The 21,412-nt window shown below is 43.1% G+C and overlaps 1 protein-coding gene across 1 annotated transcript in view; it reads right to left on the reverse strand.

The window, feature by feature from the left end:
• The window catches only part of SLC35D1 (solute carrier family 35 member D1), a 41,843-nt gene extending 21,287 nt beyond the window's left edge, over window positions 1-20,556 (reverse strand). The window contains exons 1-8 of the mRNA XM_080655763.1: window positions 20,217-20,556; window positions 19,371-19,404; window positions 19,186-19,272; window positions 18,141-18,208; window positions 16,811-16,882; window positions 15,605-15,673; window positions 13,369-13,471; window positions 8,049-8,141 (exon numbers count right to left, since the gene is read on the reverse strand). Coding sequence (XP_080511889.1) covers window positions 8,049-8,141; window positions 13,369-13,471; window positions 15,605-15,673; window positions 16,811-16,882; window positions 18,141-18,208; window positions 19,186-19,272; window positions 19,371-19,404; window positions 20,217-20,419 — 729 coding nt within the window. The 5' untranslated portion in view covers window positions 20,420-20,556. The remainder of the gene's footprint in view (window positions 1-8,048; window positions 8,142-13,368; window positions 13,472-15,604; window positions 15,674-16,810; window positions 16,883-18,140; window positions 18,209-19,185; window positions 19,273-19,370; window positions 19,405-20,216) is intronic.
• Between the last annotated feature and the right edge of the window lie 856 nt (window positions 20,557-21,412).

Raw genomic sequence — 21,412 nt, forward strand, 5'->3', positions numbered from 1 at the left:
AACTGGCTTTTGCATGAAACACAGTTTTGGTTGTGTTGTGTTTTGGGGTGTGTGTGTGTGTGTGTGTGTGTGTGTGTGTGTGTGTGTGTTTTAGGGAGAATCCTTTGAAGTTAGAAAACATACGTTTTTAAAAACTAAATGTTGAAATAGTATTTGGTTCCTTGGTTTCTGGTAAACCCAGGTCTTTGAGAACCATGAATAAATTTTTTTTTTTTTAATTACACACACATTTGGTTTGGTTTCTCAGAAAGCTTTGCCAGTGACCTGTATTACGTCCTCACTGGGATGGATGAGTTGTTCAGTTGAATCTTCCCTTTCAGTTCTTATGGTAATTTAGTTTTTTTCTTCTTCCTTGTCCTTCAATTCTTTTTTTTTTTAAAGATATATTTTTATTGATTTTTTACAGAGAGGAAGGGAGAGGGATAGAGAGTTAGAAACATCAATGAGAGAGAAACACTGATCAGTTGCCTCCTGCACACCTCCTACTGGGGATGTACCCACAACCAAGGTACATGCCCTTGACCGGAATAGAACCTGGGACCTTTCAGTTCGCAGGCCTACGCTCTATCCACTGAGCCAAACCGATTTCGGCTGTCCTTCAATTCTTGCTTAAAGGCTGTGGCAGCCCCATAACTGCTCTGCAGAACTCCTGCCTCCCTGGGATGCCTGTCCTAACAGAGCAATTTTCCCTCCTCTGTCTACTAAGGTTAGCAGTGGGATTGGAAGAAAAATAATTTGCATCTGATTCTGCTTCAATTTATATCCTCGGTCCAGAGTCTGCAACTCTGAATAATGAGAATAAGCTAATTTGTCCCACCTCACCCAGTTATTTTAAAATTTAAGATTCATCATTGAATAGTCATTATTTATTTTTTAACTTTATCTTTTCTCTATCGTTACTTTTATAAAATATAACTTAAAAGTACATTCACGTGGTTCTACAATCAAAGAAATATAAAAAGATGAATAATCAAGTCTCCCTCCCATTCCTGTTTCCTTTGTAGGGGTTCAGAATGAGTCATCCAAAGAGGTGTCTCTGAGGTTTGTATTTTATTTTATGCTAAAGGCACAGACACCCTGCAGGCTCAAGAGAAACTTTTGCTCCTCCCCGCCCCCAACTACTTAGAAGAACTTAAATTAAGGGCCTTCCCCATAATAAGAGATTATCAGAGATAACCTTTTTGACCTATCTATCTATATGGTAGGGCAAACTACTAATTACCAGACATCTGTTCCTTTTATCGTCCTGCAATGACCTTCCTCTGGAGCCCCAGAGCACCTTTCCTCCTCCTTCGGTCAGAATGTCATACATACGCCATTTTAACTTCCTGTCCTGAACCTCGTATGTGGGGTTCCCATATGTACATACGTAATTTAATCTGGTTATTTTCTTGTTAATCTGTCTCATGCATATTTAGCTATTAGACCAGCTAAAGACCCTTGCAGGACAGAGGAAAGTTTCACCTCCCCCCCGCCCCCCGCAACCCTGTGTTCTATGTGTGTTTGTCTGTCTCTCTGTCTCTCTGTCTCTCTGTCTCTCTCTCTCTCTGTCTCTCTGTCTCTCTCTCTCTCTCTCTCTCTCTCTCTCACACACACACACACACACACACACAATGGTGCTTGCTTTATTAGTTCCATGTATATTCGTCTAGTTTTTTTTTTTTACTTAAATAGTGAATAAAATGTATGCATACATATGTTCTTATTGTTGTTCTCTTTCTATTTTTTTCAAAAGGTAGCATATCTCACACACTGTTTTATACTATGCTTTTCATTTAACAATTTATCTCGGAGATCTTTTCATTCAATTACATAACAAATCTGGGTCAGGAAAGCCAGGGGCCCGCCCAACAGATAAGAAGAGTTTATCAGCACTAGTTACCAGGAGTCAGGGAGCTGCTGGGCTCATGCCAGCGATCAGAACAGCAGCCTTGTCTCCACAGTGGAAGGCCTTCTCCTTCTCAGAAACTGTCTCAGCCCTGGAAAGGGCCCTACCTAGAGAAGCGGCCAACTTGGTTGATCCAACCTACTCAGTTTACACATGACAAAGCAGGACAGGAGAGCAGGGGTCTTGTCCAAAGTCAGACCATGGTCAGGGAAAGAATTAGAGACTGCTGGTCGTCTGCCTTCTGGCCCCAAATTTTCTCCCCTGTACCACTTATTTTTAGGGACTTGTCACTATATGCAGAGCAAACTTCAAATTCCTGTATTTAACACCGGTCCCAGCTTGGAAGGAAGCAGGGTGTGGTGTGGTGGGAGGAGTGAGAGCACTAGTCACAGAGTCAGGAAGTCTGGGTTCCAGTCCTGAGCCCTCTTTGGGCTCCCGTTTCCTCATCTGTGAGGAAGAGGCCTGAACCATGCTCTCTAAGGTCTCTTCTAAAGTCTCCGGAGTCTTGGATTTCCTCCTTCTAAGCATCCTGAAGAGTCTAGTTCTTGCGGTTGAGCCTGTGTTCATGCTAGTAGTTACACCTGGGATGTGCCTTTTGTTTTTCTTCCTCCACATCTTTCAAGGCCGACCTTGACTTTGCCTGATATTTACTTATTCAGAAAATGTCCCCTGTGAACAAGCGAGGCACTCCCACCTCATCTCTTAGAACCTGCTCTTCCTTTGACCTAGATTATCCTTCCAAAGAGCCACAATCATTGGGCTCTCAGTCCCACTGAGTGTCTGCTCAAAGGAACCTGACAAAGAGGCTTTCCTTAACCATCTGATGCAAAATGGGACTTCTCCAGTCACTCTCTTCATTCTATTTCTCTTCGTAGCTCTTATTGTATAACTAGAGGCCCGGTGCACAAAATTCGTGCACGGGGTGGGGGGGGTGTCCCTCAGCCCAGCCTGCACCCTCTCCAATCTGGGACCCCTAAACGGGCAGTCGGACATCCCTCTCACAATCCAGGACTGCTGGCTCCCAACCGCTCACCTGCCTGCCTTCCTGATTGTCCCTAACCACTTCTGCCTGCCAGCCTGATCACCCCCTAACCACTCCCCTGCCAGCCTGATTGACGCCTAACTGCTCCCCTGCCGGCCCAATTGCCCCTAACTGCCTTCCCCTGCAGGCCTGGTCACCCCTAACTGCCCTCCCCTCAGGCTTGATTGCCCCTAACTGCCCTCCCCTGCAGGCCTGGTCCTCCCCAACTGCTCTCCCCTGCTGGCCATCTTGTGGTGGCCATCTTGTGTCCAAATGGGGACGACCATCTTTGACCACATGGGGGCAGCCATCTTGTGTGTTGGAGTGATGGTCAATTTGCATATTACTCTTTTATTAGATAGGATTATGTGTAGTCCACCTCATGCCACTGGAATGCAAGCTCCTTTAAGGCAGCAACATGTCTTACACCCCAATATTCTCATGTCTTCTTTTTTCTTTTCTTTTCTTTCCTTTTCTTTTCTTTTTTACTTAGAATAACATCAGAGTGAATGAAAGAAATATGATTATTTGTAAACAATTAAGTAACAACAAGGCCCAGCTTCAGAGACTCCACTTCTAATACTACCCTGGGACATTTTTCACGTTCAGTAGCTGGAAGAAAGCCCTAGTCAGGGAGGGAGCACAGATGTAGTCAAGCAAACAGCAAGGGATCTATGTGGATAAGACAGGCAGGCTCTAAACTCTGACACTGTGCAACCTTAAGCATGCCCTTAACCTTTGCAAATCAGATAATGACCTACCTCACAGACATACAATGAGAACCAGGGAAAATAATTTATGTGGGAGCATCTTATCAGATACAAGGCATCATACCCTATAAGGCCAGAAGGAGGCCCAGATTGTTAACTTGGGAACAGCTTTATTTAAAGATACACTGTCACATGAAAAAGCACCCATTCTTTAAAAAAATACATGCACATACATGAATGTCCACTTATAAGTATACATATTTTGGAGAAAAAGCACAGGTCTAAAAGACACACGCTAAAAATGAACCTGACTTACTAGAAAACTCTTACCGGAAATCCTGCTGCATCTCCCACTCTGACATGGGAACTCATCGCCAGACTTCCAACAGCCCACTGACTACTCTGAGACTGAATTTTCCAGTGGAAGAAATAAACTGCAACTCCTATAGATGACTATTAGCATCTTGGACACATTAGGCTGTCTATGGCTTCCACCCATTGTTTCTGTGCTGGTTAATAAAAGTAAACCACTCAACCACCTCTCTAAGTTATGTCTCAACAACCACCCCTAGAACAGGTGAGCATTACTTGTTGCATTTGGTAGATAAGAAAACCAAGCCCTATCTCCTTTAGTTAAGTGCTCTTGTGAGTTTCACGGTATTAGGCTCAGGTGATAAGAAAAAAAGATGAGTTATGTGGTATTCTTGCCTTCGAGAGCCATAGTCACCTTGTGGAGCAGACCTGTCACCATCAGAGCAATAAACAATGATAGGTTTTGTGGAAGAAATGTTTTGGGTGCACTTCGGGGTGTAAAATGGAAGAGGATTAAAAAGCTAATCTTGAGATTTAGCCCACATACATTTCTTCCTAACCTGTACTTATAGCACTGACTGATGGTCATGCACACTGGTGCTACTTCTTAGACCATCTCTGTGTTTTCCTGGTGTGGCAAGAACTATGCTATATTTCTCATATATTCCCAAGAGAACTTAGCACAGGGCTTTCTTAGCACAAGAAAGATACTCAGAAATACTAATCTGAATTGAACTTAAAATGACATTGAACTGACTTATCTCAGGAATTTAGGAACAGAATCAAACTTAGGTTCTCACTTCCTAAGTTTCAAATTTAATTCATAACCTATGAAAATAACACTGATTATCCATATCACTGACATTTTAATTTCATGCACAGGAAAGCTCCCTGAGGCATTCCATCCCCAACAAGGAGAGAGACTTGATCCTCTTCCATTTTACACCCTATAATGCACCCAAAACATTTCTTCCACAAAACCTAATAGTTTATTGCTCTGATGATGACAGATATGCTCCACAAAGTGACTGGATGGTCCTCAAAGGCAATACCACCTAACTCATCTTTTTTTCTTATTACCTGAGCCTAACACTGTGAGACACACAATAGCCCTTAACTATTTGAGAATATTAGAGAAAGAGCAGATTAAAGAGAGAGTTAAGAAAAAGATCATGAGATGGTAAGACTATCAGCTAGCATGTCTATCTATACCTCAATAAAAGTGGTACAAGAAAAACAATCTATATATATAAAATCCTAATATGCAAATAGACCAAACGGCAGAACAACTGAACAACCGGTCGCTATGACGTGCGCTGACCACCAGGGGACATGCGCGGAACATGGTGAGCATCGGCAGCAGGTGGGATGGTGGAGCAGGTGAGCGGGGGTGCCAGACCAAGGTGGGGCGCCAGTCGCTGTCATCAGGGCAAGCCTCTCGTGGTTACTGAAAATTCTTTGCTCCCATGCACCGCGGTCCAGTCCGGTGCTCGCACCTGCTGCCGGCGCCGGCCCCGCTCACACCTGCAGCTGGCGCTGGAGCCACCGCTCGCACCCACTGCTGACACCCGGCGCCGGTCCCGATCGCCCCTGAGGACTTCTCCACCTCCCCCTTCTCCTGAGGGGCACTCAGGGCAGCAGCTGCCACTCGCACCCACTGATGGCACCAGACCCACTCGCACCCGCTGCTGACACTGGCCCCAATCTCTTGGTGCTGTCAGCGGGTGCGAGTGGGGCCGGCGCCATCAGTGCATGGGAGCGACGGTGGCAGGAGCGGGGCTGCCGGCAGACAGGGGACTGGGGGCCGGGGGCCGTGGTGGGAGGGGCCAGGCGAGGGCACAGAGGATGGGCCGAGACCTGCCCCTGTGCCCACCGCAGCCCACAGTTCCTTTCAAGGTGCACGAATTCATGCACTGGGCCCCTAGTACTCTTTAATAATAAGAGGGAGAATGAACAAACATGTGAGATCAAAATACTGGTGGGGTTTGATTACAAAGCAATGAATTCAGCTCCCATAATTAGTTTATCAGCCCAATTTCAAAGTATTTAGATGAGCCATTATTCTTCAAAAATAAACCTTTCTTGACCTTTGCCTGGCATTTTCATTAAAGAAAAACAAACATTACTCAAATTTCACTCCTCTGCTTAAAAAAAAAAAAAGAAAAGAAAAGAAGGAAAAAATCTAAATCTCATTCTAATGCAGGTGGCAAAGTAATTTTTCCATTATGAGTAAACATTCTTACTTATATTGAAGCATTTCATATTAAATGTGTTACTGAAATATGCATGAATTATGCATATAACCCAGCCGTGGGCAAACTACGGCCCGTGGGCCGGATCCGGCCCGTTCGGCTGTTCTATCCGGCCCGCAGAGCCGGAAGAGCAGAGAGTTCTCTTGCTCTCCCCTCCGCTCCTTTACTTTGAATTTATATTAGTTCACACAAACACTCCATCCACGCTTTTGTTCCGGCCCTCTGGTCCAGTTTAAGAACCCATTGTGGCCCTCGAGTCAAAAAGTTTGCCCACCCGATATAACCTCTAGTTAAATTATAATCACTCTGGAATGAAGATATTTCTCCTTTGGTTCAATTTTTTCAAGTAGCTACTAGTCAGAATTTCAAGTTAATGAAAATTCCACCTTTGCCAAGTATGTAGAATAACCTAACCAACCACATTACTCCTTCCAACTTTCTCATGTACAGATTGGCCTCGAGATTTGCAACCATGTGTTGCCAAGGAGGGCCTGGTTATTTTGCATCACAGTCTTGCCCCAAAGCTAACAAGTGAGGGCTGTTTCTGCCAGAGTCTGCTAGAGAAAGGCAGAACCCTGGGGAAAGACCAGGGCCTTTGGAGTCAAGCTTGGATTTAAATCCTGACCCTACTACCCACAGACAGTGTGACACTGGGCTAGTTACTTAGTCTCTCTGAACTTCATTTCCGCATGGGCAACAGAGCTGTTATGGGGCTACATTGTATCACACACATAAAGTGACTGGCACCTAACAGGGGCTAATGAATGTTAGTTTCTCTTCCCACTTTTTTTCACAGCCACAAAGTATGTATTCAGCACTCTTGATCGGCCAAAGCAATAGCTCCGTTTTCTACTTCGGTGTCACTTGTAGGCCTGCTGGCAGCCCGGTTACACAGTTCATTAAACCTTTACGCATGTTCAAGCTGATCTGTGCCAGGTTTTGTTTTTGTTTTTAAGAAAGTTCTTGATGGGGGGCAAAAAAACCCCAACAGCTTTAAAAACAGTCAGTCTTCTCCTACCTTTTAATTCAAGAGCAATTTTTTAACAGTCTAACTACTTGCCACTACTTTGTGGAAATTGTCACTGCTACTGGAGTACATAACCAACACATTTATTCTGAAAAACTACCTGCCAGGGGAATCATTAGAAGGAATCTTGGTACAGAAATCTTTGGCAGAATTCTAGATTTCCATTTACGTAGTTTGCAAAATTTTGTGAATTCTAACAAAATGGTATCAACTTTCTTGCCTATGAATATGGGCTTGTTTAGAGAATTCCTGTATGGATTTATTTTGTTCCTCTATTCTGGATTTATTTAGCTAAACATTTGCAGGAAATGAGTAAACTATTATATTATTTGCTATTTATATGGTTAAGTCACCACACAGTGCTAAATATCTCCTGGGGGGAAAAACCAGCTTGGGATTTAAGCCAGGATGACAAATTTTATACCAGAACAGAAGCTTCTAGAGAGGTCTAGAATTTTAAGTCTGAAGAATTCTACTATTTCAAGATTTTTGTTTGTTTGTTTTTCAAGGATAGCTTGCTACTATTATTTTGTAGGTTAGTAGAAATGTAAGAATTCCTTTCCTCCATCCTTCTGGCCCATAAGAAAAGGACAGCGGTTGGCATGCACTATTTTTATGTTGACAGCCAGAGCTATTTTGAGGTATTTTAATACTATCCAATACTTATGCCAAGAAAAAAGGTTAGCATGACATTAGCATGCTAAAAAGTAAATTCTGATTTTGGTCCCTTAATACTAGGTAAGTACATTACTTAACAACTCCACAATTTATCTTTTGTTCATAAATAACAATACAATTAAAAAACGTAAGGCATTAAACCACTGTTATGAAGTCCTACCTTTTGTGCATCTCCTGTAAGATACGCAATGACCAGGGTGGGCAGAATCATGAACAGTGCATTGTAATAGAGCAGACCATATTTTCCCAGCTCCTAGGATAGTAAATAATTAGGTGTTTCATTTGGTTCTAGAAGACAAGATATACAAAACCCTATATAAAGTCCCACCCCCACTGTATACACACCTCCCCCATAATATGCACAGCAACTTAGGTGAAGTCAGAAGTTTTCAAACATCAAGAAGTAGCCTAAGCTTTCAAAAGAAAAAAAAAAAAACTTGTTTTAAAATTTATTTAAAATAAATTCCTTGAAAGTTTAATATCAGAGAAATAAAAATGATTATCAACTGTTGCCTCAAAACAGCTAATAGGGAAGAGGCTATATTGAACACATACACACATCTCTACAGAAATCAATCTCCGAAGCGCTTCCCCTTCTGGAATTGAATCAAAATTCATCAAGCTGGTCTTGGGCTTTTCAGAACCATAAGGGAGTGCCATTCAGGAGATGGCTGGACAGAGCCAGACACACAGACTCACACCTCACCAACACAGGCAGGTGTAACTCCCCAGGGAAGTATTTCTGAAAAAGGGTATGACTAGTTGTATCCTTGGATACCGGGGAGCAATGAAGGACTCCACACATCTTCAAACACAGGGAGCCTATGAGAACTCTGGGTCTACCTCTGACTCACACACTTCTGAGACATTCATCGGGAAGCAGAGTCACCTGAAAAGTAGGCCAGAGTTTGGGGGGTCAGGGGGTGAGGAAGTAGTGAGGAGAAGGACATGATATTTGGCTATTTTCTGTAACTGAAAGATCACTGAATTGTGTACAAAGTCAAACCACCTTCTCAAAAGAAGCTTTGAAAAAATGGAAACAAATATCCAACAACAAAAAACTAGTTGATTAGTCTATGATACAACCATACAATGAAACATTATACAGCCACTAAAAATCTATACTAATAAAAGGGTAATATGCTAATTAGACCGGACGTCCTTCCAGACAAAGTCACAGCGGCTGCAATGGCCAAAAGCCAGCAGCTGCGGTGGCTGTGAGGGCTGGTCCAGCACCATGGTCCCTTTAGCAGAGGCCATGGGAGAAGGCACCACAGGAGAAGGCAGAGGGAGAAGGCTGGCACCACGGGAGAAAGGAGAAAGTGGCAGTTAGGCAGTTAGGGGGATCAGGCCAGGAGGGGAGAGCAGTTAGGCAGTTAGGGGGATCAGGCCAGGAGGGGAGAGCAGTTAGGGCGATCAGGCCAGGAGGGGTGCACAGTTAAACTAGAGGCCCGGTGCATGAAATCCATGCACAGGCAGGGGTGTCCCTCAGCTCAGCCTGCACCCTCTCCAATCTGGGACCCCTCGAGGAATGTCTGACTGCCCGTTCAGTGGGATCGGGCCTAAACGGGCAGTTGGACATCCCTCTCACAATCTAGGACTGCTGGCTCCCAACCGCTCGCCTACCTGCCTGCCTGATTAACCCTAACCGCTTCTGCCTGCCAGCCTGATCACTCCCTAACCACTCCCCTGCCAGCCTGATCGATGCCTAATTGCCCTGCCCTGCCGGCCCGATTGCCCCTAACTGCCTTCCCCTGCCAGCCTGGTCACCCCTAACTGCCCTCCCCTGCCAGCCTGGTCACTGCTAACTGCCCTCCCCTGCTGGCCTGATTGCCCCTAACTGTCCTTCCCTGCAGGCCAGGTCGCCCCCAAGTGCCCTACCCTGCCGGCCTGGTCGCCCCTAGCTGCCCTCTCCTGCAGGCCTGGTCACCCCTAACTGCCCGCCCCTGCAGGCCTGGTCGCCCCCAACTGTCCTCCTCTGCCAGCCCGGTCGCCCCTAACTGCCCTCCCCTGCAGGCCTGGTCCCTCCCAACTGCCCTCCCCTGCTGGCCTGATCACCCACAACTGCCCTCTCCTGTCCGCCATCTTGTGTCCACATGGGGGCAGCCATCTTTGACCACATGGGGGCGGCCATCTTGTGTTGGAGTGACAGTCAATTTGCATATACCTCTTTATTATATAAGATATGTATTACTGCCCTAGCCAGGTAGCTCAGTTGGTTAGAGCATCGTCTCTATATGTCCAGGTTGCAGGTTCGATCCTCTGTCGGGGCATATACAAGAATCAACTAATGAATGTTCTTTAATAAGTAGAACAACAAAATTAATGTTTCTCTTTCTCCTTTCCTTTCCTTTTTCTAAAAGTAATAAATAAAACATTTAAAAAAGAATATTTCTATAAATAGTATTATTTACATGATTTCTTTAAAGTTAAATATATTTTAAATTCAATAGCTGCATACCTGTCTGAAATACAGTCCTAAATTTTTATGCCACATGACTCATGTTCAAAGGACCATGATTAAAAGCAGTCCTTTTTATTAAAAGCTTCTCAGTGTGGCCATACTGCCTCTCGGATAAACCAAAAAACTGACTGCTCATGGCCACCACAAGCATCAGGGATAGGAGTACCTCATTTCTACGGCAGCAAGAAAAAAGCCATAGGACAAAACAATTTGAAACAGCAGGTACCCAGTCAGCCAGAGACTTATTATCCATCTCTTAAAGAGGATGCCTACCCTCCGCACAAAACACACCCGTCCAGACAACTGACAATTGCCATAAACTAAAATGCCAAACTGTTTTGTTTTTCTTTTCGCATTTTAACTATTTTGAATATCTTTTCCTCTGCCTTCTTAAAGGGAGCACATAGACTAAAATTTCATTTAGGGCATTATAAACATTATTAAAGTCAGGGCATTGTGTTGTTGTTTTTTAATTGCCCTCAGAGAGGGGAACTGAGGGAGGGGAGAAAGAGAGAGAGAGAAATATGAAGGTGAGAAAGAAACATCAATGGGTTGCCTCCAGCACGCGTCCCTAACAGGGATCGAGACCGCAATCAGGATGTGTGCCCTGACTGGGTATCAAACCTGCTACCTTTTAGTGTACAGGACAATGCTCCAACCAACTGAGCCACACCAGCCAGGGCTGTATTTTGTTCTTCTATGATGTTGCCCTTAAGGGTGTTTAATAGTCCCTAAATCATTTCTGAGTACATCCATCTGATGTTTTTGCTGTTGTTAATCCTCACCTGAGGATAATTTTTCCATTCATGTTGAGAGAGAGTGGAGGGGGTGGGGAGAGAGACAAAGAGAAACATGGATGTGAGAGAGGCACATCATTGGTTGCCTCCTGCACGTGCCAGTCGGACTGAGGATTGAGACTGCAAGCGAGGTATGTGCCCTAGGCCGGGATCGTACCTGAGACCCTTCAGTCCGCAGGCCGACACTCTATTCCCTGAGCCAAACCAGTTAGGGCTTCCATCTGATTTTTATAGTTTTCCTGCTTGTCTTTCTTACTGTTAGCTGACCTTTCAGACTGCCAGTAAGCCTCTCTGCCTCTAAATAGAATTCCATCTTGTAGTTTGTTGCTTCTAATCCATTAACTATAAAAAACAGATCAATATGCTTAAAAGGTCTCATACAAATAAAGTCACGAGACGTTTCTGATTAAGGAACTAAAGGGCTCTCCTGGGAATAAAATACTCAGAAACCTTCTTTACTTTTTTCTAGGTTCTAAGATATACAATACTCTAGACCAGGGGTGGGGAATGTCTGGCCCACAGGCCATATAAGGCCTGGGAAATCATCTGGTCTGGCCCTGCTAAAGCATTAGGGGTGAGTTAATTAAATGTTTGACCACAGATAGCAGGCTAATTTTTAAACTGATCATTTTGTATGGCCCACAAATGGATGTTATAAATATCCAAATGGTCCTAGGCAGAAAAAAAGGTTCCCCATCCCAGCTCTAGACTGTGCTGTACAATATAGTAGCCACATGCAGCTATTTCAATTTAATTAAAATTACATTAAACTACTAATTCAGTTTCTCAGTTTTACCAGTCACATAGCGAGTGTTCAACAGCCACATATGGCTAGTGCCTACCATTACTGGACAGCAGAAATACAGAAGATTTCCATTATCACAGAAAAACTTTACTGGACAGTACTGTCTGAAAGAGCTGAGGCTGCTGGACAAATGAAATGTTATTATTCATACCTATTTTCCAAAGCAGCAAATGGGCTGAAGGAAAAAACAAAACAAAACAAAACAAAAAAAAAAACAGAATAAAACTAAATCTCTAACTGGTCCCTTTTCTTTAACTATTTCAGAAAGTCAAAAATTGTAATAGTCGCTTCCATTAAAATGCAATGATTATATGAAGTTGTCAAGGCAAGTACACGGAGAACAAGACATAAAAGGTATGTTTAAAGAAAATGTGTTGGAAACATTTACACTGTCCCCAGTTCTTCAAGGATATTAAAAATCAACATTCTCTGAAAATGAGAACTATTGGGATGGCCATGGGTTTTAGGGTTATTTTCTGGAGAAGGTAAAGCTTCTCACCAAGGTGATACAAACTCAATACTAATACTACTGCAGAGTAGGAAGGGCATTGGTATTTATGGTCTGAACTCCAAAAAAGGACCTGAAAGTCATTTCAGAAACACTGTTCAAACTAAGAGGATAAGGCTATCTGACTGAAGAGAAAACACGGGTAGGAAAATAAGATAAAGCCATGGTCAGTTACAATGAGATAAAATAAACCAGCTATTCAGGAAGAGCTATGGTGACATCTATGATAAGTATCTCATGTGGGTCCTTATACAGGACACATTATGATAGAAAGGACAACCCCTTCAATAACAACCCTATGATATGTAAAGCTCAGTTCCACATAGCGTCTTCATATAATAATGTAACCTTACATCATAATGGAGTAAACTAATGTGGCTCAAATACTCAGCTTCCTGACGATCTGACTTCATCTAAAAATAAAATTGAGCGTGTCTATATTCAAAGCATATAGACAAACTAACAACAAATATCTATAAAGCCTTTGTGAGCATGTTGCAAACTGAGAGAAAAGAGATGGGTAAGTAAAGTTCATGTGCATGAGATCTGAGCCAGGGAACTCAGTGTTGCCCCAGAGAGAGAAAGATACCAATTCTCCCAAAAGTTTCCCATTATTTGTAATGCGCAAAGTCCATTCTTTTTCTGCAGCTCCTTCCAACACTCACTTCTCCTCAAATCTGCTCAAGGGCTTCCAGATATTTCTTTCTTGTTCAGGTCCCTCACCAAGTCCTCTAGAATATAGCCATGATCATTTATGACACTTTTCTCTACCCTCAGAGACCCCCTATTTCTTTCCCAGTCCTCCTAAATATTTTTCTTTATTCCCCGCTTCTTCTCTGATGAATTGGCATTATCATTCCCAAGATCAGTAAACATCTCTTACAGAAACTTTAGATTGCTACCTACCTTTGAATCTAATTTTTGTTTTACGTATGCGCCATTTGCTGCTGTTAGGACATCGTTTATCAGAATAAAAACATATCCTTCCAGATCAAATGCCAAGTCAGAGCTGCAAAACATAAGCAGCACCTTAAACAACTTTCATTTAAGGAGCATATCCTTAATTTTAAGTAGATTTGAATAGAGTATTTGCAACAACGTATTTTTAGGTAAATGAACATTAGGCATTTTATTTCTTGATTTCTAGTTACAAATTGCAATTTTATAGTAAGTAGAGTCTTCAGAAATGAGAAACACTAACACTTAAAATTATTAGCAACAAACAATCACGTCAGTTAAATAGCACACTGTTCGGAATTCCAAGTCAGACAACAACAATAAGAAACCAAATTCACTGTTACAGCTGAAGCGGGCAGAAGGCATCAGAGCTGAATTTCACAGGTAAGGAAACCAAACGGGTAAGTTGTTAACATGTCATTTTCCAAAAGTTCACGCAAAAGGCAGGACTATCTTGCACAGGTGGTTGGACCCCGAGGTGGAATTTCTGAAGTGTGGATCATGGTTAGCTCTGAGATCAAGCTACCACAGTGTCCAAAAGCACACAGAAGGAATTCAAACACTGCAATAATTGCTTAATGCGCCTATGTGGTATGGCATTAGGAAAACAGAAGTTTTCTAGTATTTAGTAGCAATAAAAAATTTATTAAATTCAACAAATAAATGAAAATCTAAGAAAAGTATGCCTTCATATTTTAGCACCCTACCTAAACAGTGGAACCACATTTCGTGATTTTGCAAATATACTATGTATTTGTATCTAAACTACTACTACTGCTGTTGCTGCTGCTACATGGAATAAGACTTCTGAGGAGCTCTACACCCCTGCAATTTGAGGCAGAACTAACCTAATGCACACCCCCTCTTTCAAGCAGCCTGGACAGCCCCCTAACTTCAGACTCCCTTCCTCACAATCTCTTTCCCAAGTAAAATGTCCTAATTAGACAAGGCTGGTCCAGATAGCAATCCTCCTCAGAAATATTGCAGGCTAGATGTTAGCCCTGAGGAATCCCTATCGGTTGGCTCAATTTTGGATCCCACCAGCTCCAATGAAATGCTTCAAAAAGAAAGGTAGGATGCCCATACAGAATTTTTCTCTGAGGAGGTAATAATATCTAGAGAGAAAAGCAGTTAGCTACATAATGAAATTCTAGTAACCAATTATTCTATACCCCCCACCCCTTTTTTACAATGAAATTTCACTTGGAGATTTAGGGTGGAATAAAATTTGACTTATATTCCTACCCCCTCCCTGTCTATACCACAGAGATATGATGAAGGTAAATGAGCCAATCCAAGAGGTACATTATAAATCCCAAATGAAAAATGTATGTCAGGCAGAATTTGTGACATTAGCAAACCCATATATGCATGCCCTGGGCTGAGTAAAATAGTGTTCCTGTCTCGGCTACTTTCACTATAAATGTGTGTGACCTTTTTCTACTTAAAGAGATTCCTGTTGTAAAAGGTTTCTGGCCATCATTTTAATTTTCTGAGTCTTTGGATATACATTTTCTCCATCCATCTGAAAACTAAAACTTAAGAACAATGGAAAAAGCTTTAATAATTTAGTAGAATAAGTTATGCCATTTGTGATACATCCTAAGTGAGGCCAAATAAAGCAATTCTATTATTCATTATTCGACGAGGCAAATTCATTATCACTTGCCTCTTCTGAGACAGTTTCCTTCAGCAGCACACAAAGTTAAAAAAAATGTCACATGGTTTATAAAAGCACATAGGCTCTGGAGTCAGGCACAGATTCAAATTCCAGCAAGCTCTGCTGCTTACCAGCTGTAGGACTTTGAGCAAGTTACTGAATTTACATTTTAGTTTCCTCAACTATAAAATAGAAAAATTATATCCATACCTTTGAGAGTTGTAATATAGAAGTAATATGTCTAAAATGTCAAACATATTGTGTGGCACATGGTAGGTGCTCAATCAGTAGAAGACTGTATAATAAATCCTAAATTACATAAATTTACTTTTAAGAATCTGATTTTACCAGCCTTGATCTTAACAAACTCAAAAAGATTTGATTTTTGAAGGGTCTTTGGATGCTTTTCAAAGATATGATCCTTATGTAGCCTATAAAAAATTATCTTCATTAGTAATTGATCATTATTAATAACTACTGATAATTTCTAATATGCTCATAGGCTTATATAGGTCCACATCTTACCTGGCAGCTACAAAGGCTCCAATAATCATTGCAAATACAGTCATCTTAATACTCCAAGAAAAAGTCTTCCTACAAAAATAAAAAAAAGTTTATGTATACTGTGGCTTTATTCACAAAGATTCATAACACAGGCACACACAAAGATATATTTGAAAAAAGCTATAAACAGTCATATTTTTTATGTTTTCAAGGAATTGGATATTTAAAAGAACCCCTTTGATAAAGCAAAAACTTATTTTGTTATATAAATACTAGAGGCCCGATGCACGAAGATTCGTGCAAGAATGGGCCTTCCTTCCCCTGGCTGACGTCACCACCTTCGCTCCGGCCCAGAGCCGCCTTTCCACTATAGCCCGGAGCCGCCTTTCTGCCTTCCCACACTGCCCAGAGGCCCGGAGTGGCTGGAGTGGTATGGAAAGCGTCCCACCCCGCTCCCAGCTGCTCAGCACCTACGCATGCAAATTAACCTGCCATCTTTGTTGGGTTAATTTGCATACCCCCTCCTGATTGGCTGGTGGGTGTCATGAAGGTATGGTCAATTAGCATGTTACTCTTTTATTAGGTAGATACTCATTTTTTCCTTACTATTATCATTTGTTATTATTGAGCTTGTATTTCAGCAAAGTGGAATCTCTTTAACTAGAAAAAGGTCACACACATTTGTAGCCGAGACAGGAACACTATTTAAAACCTATTCTATCCTGGCCAGGTGGCTGTTGGTTGGAACACAGTCTCGTACTCCTCAAGGTCATTGGTTCGATTCCCAGTCAGGCCACATATCTAGGTTGCAGGTTTGATCCCCCGGTTGGGGTGCATACGGGAGACAACTGATCAATGTTTCTCTCTCTCCTCCTTCCTCTCTCTCTAAAAATCAATAAAAACATATCCTCAAGTGGGGATTTAAATAAAGCACAAAACTATACTGATGTTTCTGACTCCTCTTCACCCAGTGACAGCAGTTAGGAATTCTTCAAAGTATATCTCATGTTTAGACAGGTGGTCTAACTCCTATTCATAATCTTCCCAACTACTGTTCCCATAAACTATCAATTCCCAGAGCAAATGAATTAAATTGCTTAAACTTTCCAAGAGATAAAATAGAAGACAAATAATTTTAATATTTTTATTAAACAATTATTATGCTGGGTACCTTTTCAAAGTGACTAAAGTTTGTTAAAGACTAGACATATTAGAAGTTTAGCTCACTTTAGTAACACTCCTTCAGCAAACATTGTAAACAGGATGGAGAACCTTCTCAGAACTGTAAACATTGGCAAGCTGAAAAAAAAAAGATAATTAGGTAAAATAAAATTTAAGAATTTTTTTTTTCTCCTTTCTTTACTGACCTCCCTTCCCACTCCAACACTCCAAATAACATCTACCATAAATTTACTCCATTAGACATTCCTTAATTGTCCTTTTGTGGAAGTAATTTTGTCTTCCTCTAAATTCCCAGAGTATTTTGCTTGCATTGATCAAACATACAGCCTCTTGTAATACAGTTATTTATGAATATATCTCATCTCACTGCAAAGTGCCTTATATGTAGCTGGCCATCAAAGACGGGGTGTGACTGAATGGATGGATGGCAAGGATGAAAAAGAGCAAACTCTATTAATGAGCCTTTCCAGCAGGCTTGCATTTCTTTCCAAGTGGGCACTGAGATGGAAAAGGATGCCTGCCTCTGACAAATTTGACTTCCATGAAACACTCTCCAGAGATATCATCATGGTCCTCTGTCAAGTTTCTTGGGTCTAAAGAAGAAATGAAAAACATTGGTCTCTGACCTTCAGAGATCTCCCCATTCTGGTTTACACTCATCCAGCAAGTACGCTAGGGTTTAGCTCATGTGGAAGTGGTGAAGCCATGGATTTCTGTTAAATGGTTTCCTTGTGTGTATAATTTTAACATCACATACATTCAATACATACTATACTCCTTAAGTATGGAAGCCAAGAATGGGGAAGTTAAAGGATAATAAGACAGTATTGTCAAAGAGTAGAGAGCTATCACTTCTTTCTAAAAGTGAATGTGATGCCTCTACCGGTATATAGCCATGAGTAAAATATTAATCATGCTTAAATCAGGGTTCCATCTGGTGTTATTTTAACATGTTAAAAGAAACACTACAAAAGTTCTCCTATCCACCCTCTCATTTTGCTTGCAGAATTTGTCAAAAATATAATATCCATAAATTGCATTAAATAATTGAAATCCCAAAAGCAAAGCATATATCCTTCACTGCTATACATCTGGAAAAATAATGAAAATTTTCTACCATAGCATTTTATGACACTTAAGACTTCTATCATCAAACTGAGGGATAAAAACCCCAAACAAACAAAAATCCTCTTTCTCTTTAAACTTAAGAGCTTAAACTAAAACCTTTATTGTAATCTTCGTTATTTAGTAGCACAAGCTTTCTGGTCCTTTCATTTATTTCAGCATCAATAATAAATGTGTTAAATATTTGACATTCAAATACAATTTTAAGAATACATTATATAACCTCACTAGTAAAATAAAGTATCCATACTTCAGTTTCTTTGTGCTGAACAGTCCCGTGATTTGGTTCCCAAAATATAGTAGAGGTAGTGGAAACGTCTAGAAAATTTAAAAGGGATAACAAAACTCAATAATAAAGATAGCTAACACAGGGCCTTTCAAACAGAAACAGTTTTGTTTATATGATTAAATTCTTTCCCTTTAAAAACACAAAATTAGTTCTCATACACAATTTTGGCCTTCACATAGTGCTCAAACAACATTATTCCTGGATAAACAGCACTACTATGGCAGAAAGAGAGAGGCATTTGGGGGGGGGGGGCGGGGAGACAAATATGAGTATGATCAAACATGTGGGATAAATACATCATTTACTTTAAAATATGATAATGTATTAGCCCACAGCTCTAATGTCAGCAGAAAAAAGGAAATGCACTTCATCTTCATGTGGAGCCAAGCAGATGCAGACAGAAGAATAAGAAAATAAACCTGAAGAATGAATAAAGAATACACTGGCTAGATTAGATGTAGAAAATGCAAAACGGTTGTATTCCCAAAAAAGTGTTCATTACTAGTAAGTAAAACAGAACACATGATTTCTAGGGCCTTTTTTTCTTAATTTTAACGAGATTATGGAACTTTTTAAATAATACCCTAGCCAGTCTGGCTCAGTGGATAGAGCCCTGGCCTTTGGACGAAAGGGTCCCGGGTTCGATTCTGGTTACGAGCATGTGGGAGGCAACCAATCTATGTGTCTCTCTCACATTGATCTTTCTCTCTGTCTCTCTCTCTCTCTCTCCCTTCCACTCTCTAAAAATCAATGGAAAAAATATCCTCGGATGAGGATAAAAAATTATAATAAATAAATAAAAAGTACATATTATAACATTTATTCTTTACTTTTATTATACCCACTCTGGATTGGGTGACAATTTTTAAATATGCAAGGCAACTGATTAATATATATATTAATATATGTAATATATTAATATATTAATATATTAATATGTATAGTGACTTCTTTTCAGAAAATAAAGAATTACTTTATTTATTTGTGGGCGTTGTTGTTTTTTTACCTTTCGAGGTACATTACTGTCAAAGTCAGGAAACTTGACTACTCTGAGGGCCTTTCCCACCCAGAGAACTGCCACTGTAGCCACCATCTGTAAACAGAGAACACAGATTCACTGTTCTAACACATAAAGACACACAGAGAAGTTCTAACGACATAAACCACGTAATGCTGAAGATTCCAACTAACCTGGCCAAGTCCAACACATAGTGAGGAGGGAAATCTACAAAATGGTAGAGAGAGAAAAACAAAACAGGGTCAGGAAAACCCAAACGTAGCTCTGTGAATGCAGTTTGCACGCAGCCAACCTTAAAATGCATTTTGATACCAAAACACACCCATGTCCGCCTCTAATCCAAGTGAAAATCGGTGAGAAAAATCCCTGCGTGCGGTCAGGCAACACCGTTGATTTTGTACCTTCAGGCGGTCACTTGCCTCATCTTGTTCTCTTCTACAATTTCAGTCCGCTGCTTGCAACGGATTTTTTTTAAGGAAATGAGCACTTGGGTCTCTGCAACGGTTACACACCTTGAAAGCAGAAATGCTGCTTGCTGCCTCAGGGTCCAGTGACAGCACCGGGCTCCTTACAGATGGGCTTGAGGATGCGCGCGTCCCCAGAGGCTGTCAGCGAATTCGGGGAACCCTGATGCCCCAGGTCCCAGCCCCCAGCCCGGCTGCGCTGGAGGGAGGGCATTCCTCGCTCTGCTCCCAGCCTGGCATGCTCAGGGACCAACAGGTCACGAAACAACTTCGCTCCGGCACTCGGAGGGGCAGGGTTTGCAGGGCGCAGCTCGCGGGCGCGGCAGGCGGGCGCTCCCCGAACGCGCACCCGGCCGTCCGGAGCTGTGAGCCGGAGCGAGACCCCAGCCCAGGCCGGCGCGCGCAGCCGGCTCCGCCGCCCGGGCCGCGTGTCCGCCGCCCGCCCGCCCCAGCGCCCGGCCAACTTTGTTCAGCCTGAACTTTGGAGCCAAAGTCCAGGGAGCCGGCGCCCGCCGCCGCCCGCTGCTCCCGGGCCTGGGCGCCACTCGGCCGTACCTGTAGTTGGTGAGCACGCTCTTGTTGACCACCACGATGAGGAAGGAGCTCACGCCGTAAAAGCCGGCGGCCAGCAGCTTCAGGAACACGGTCAGCGTTTCGGCCGACGCCATCCCCAGCTCCTCCGCATGTCTGTGTGTGGAGGCTGGCGCGGGGGCTTCTCCTTTAACCCGGGCATGCTGACGTCTATGAACTTCCGCCATGGCTGCGGCGGCGGCCGGGAGGGAGTGCGGGCGGGCCTGGCAGCGGGCGAGCGGCGCGGGGGCGAGCGGCTGCGGCTCCCGGGGGACGCACGGGGCCGGAGCTGCGGGCTGGACTGCGCGCTCTCCGCCTGGGCTCCCCGCACGGCCGCCGTCCCCGCCCAGGGGCAGGGATGCCGGGGTTCACACCCTCCGGACTTTGCCCGGGCGGGGTGCACCGCGGGGTCAGAGGGGAGGGACCGTGCGGCCCAAGCCAGGGCGAGGGATGGAGGGGTCCGGAGAAGGGGCAGCGGCGACCCCGAGTGCGGGGAGAGCGGGAGAGGAAGCGCAGGGGGAACCACTCGGGGACCCCGGAACGCCCGCTGCAAAGCACAGCGCGGAGCAGCGCCGCCACCTTGCGCCTGCGCGCCAGCCGCGCTCGCTCTCCCCGCGGCCGGGCACCTGGGAAGGGGAGGCTGGCGGCTGCGGGGCGGGAGGTTTGTTCTCCCGGGACAGACCCAGCAGAAATGCAGACCCTCTTCCACCCCTAACAGGTGGATGGCCCAGTAATTCACGGCCTTGGACTAACAATGAAGGCTCTTGGTCTCTCTTGCAGAGAGGATCAAAGACACTCAAAAGTATATGTGAGTCAAAAGTAAACTCGGGGGGGGGGGGGGGGGATAAGGATATACCTAAATCAATCAAGTAAACACTCAACTTTTCGTTCTGCATACTCTCAGGGTTTTCACATGTTCCCAACCCAGAAAACATCAAACATACACTCATGGCAGATCATGGGAGAATTTTTAAAGAAAAATATTGACATGTCCAAAAATATAGCAAGATAATCAAGCACCTTGTGGACTGAGTTCCAATTCCAGGTTTCCTAGAGATGCCCCCTCACTGGCTGTGTGCTCTTGGGCCAGTTAGTTGAGCTCTCTGAGCCTGCATCTCTCCATCTCTCTGAAGGTAACGCTAGCACAGAGCTGGTTTCCAGTAAACGATAGCCATTATTAT

The sequence above is a fragment of the Plecotus auritus genome, assembly GCF_963455305.1.
Source record: "Plecotus auritus genome assembly, chromosome: 2".
Classification (NCBI taxonomy): Eukaryota; Metazoa; Chordata; class Mammalia; order Chiroptera; family Vespertilionidae; genus Plecotus; species Plecotus auritus.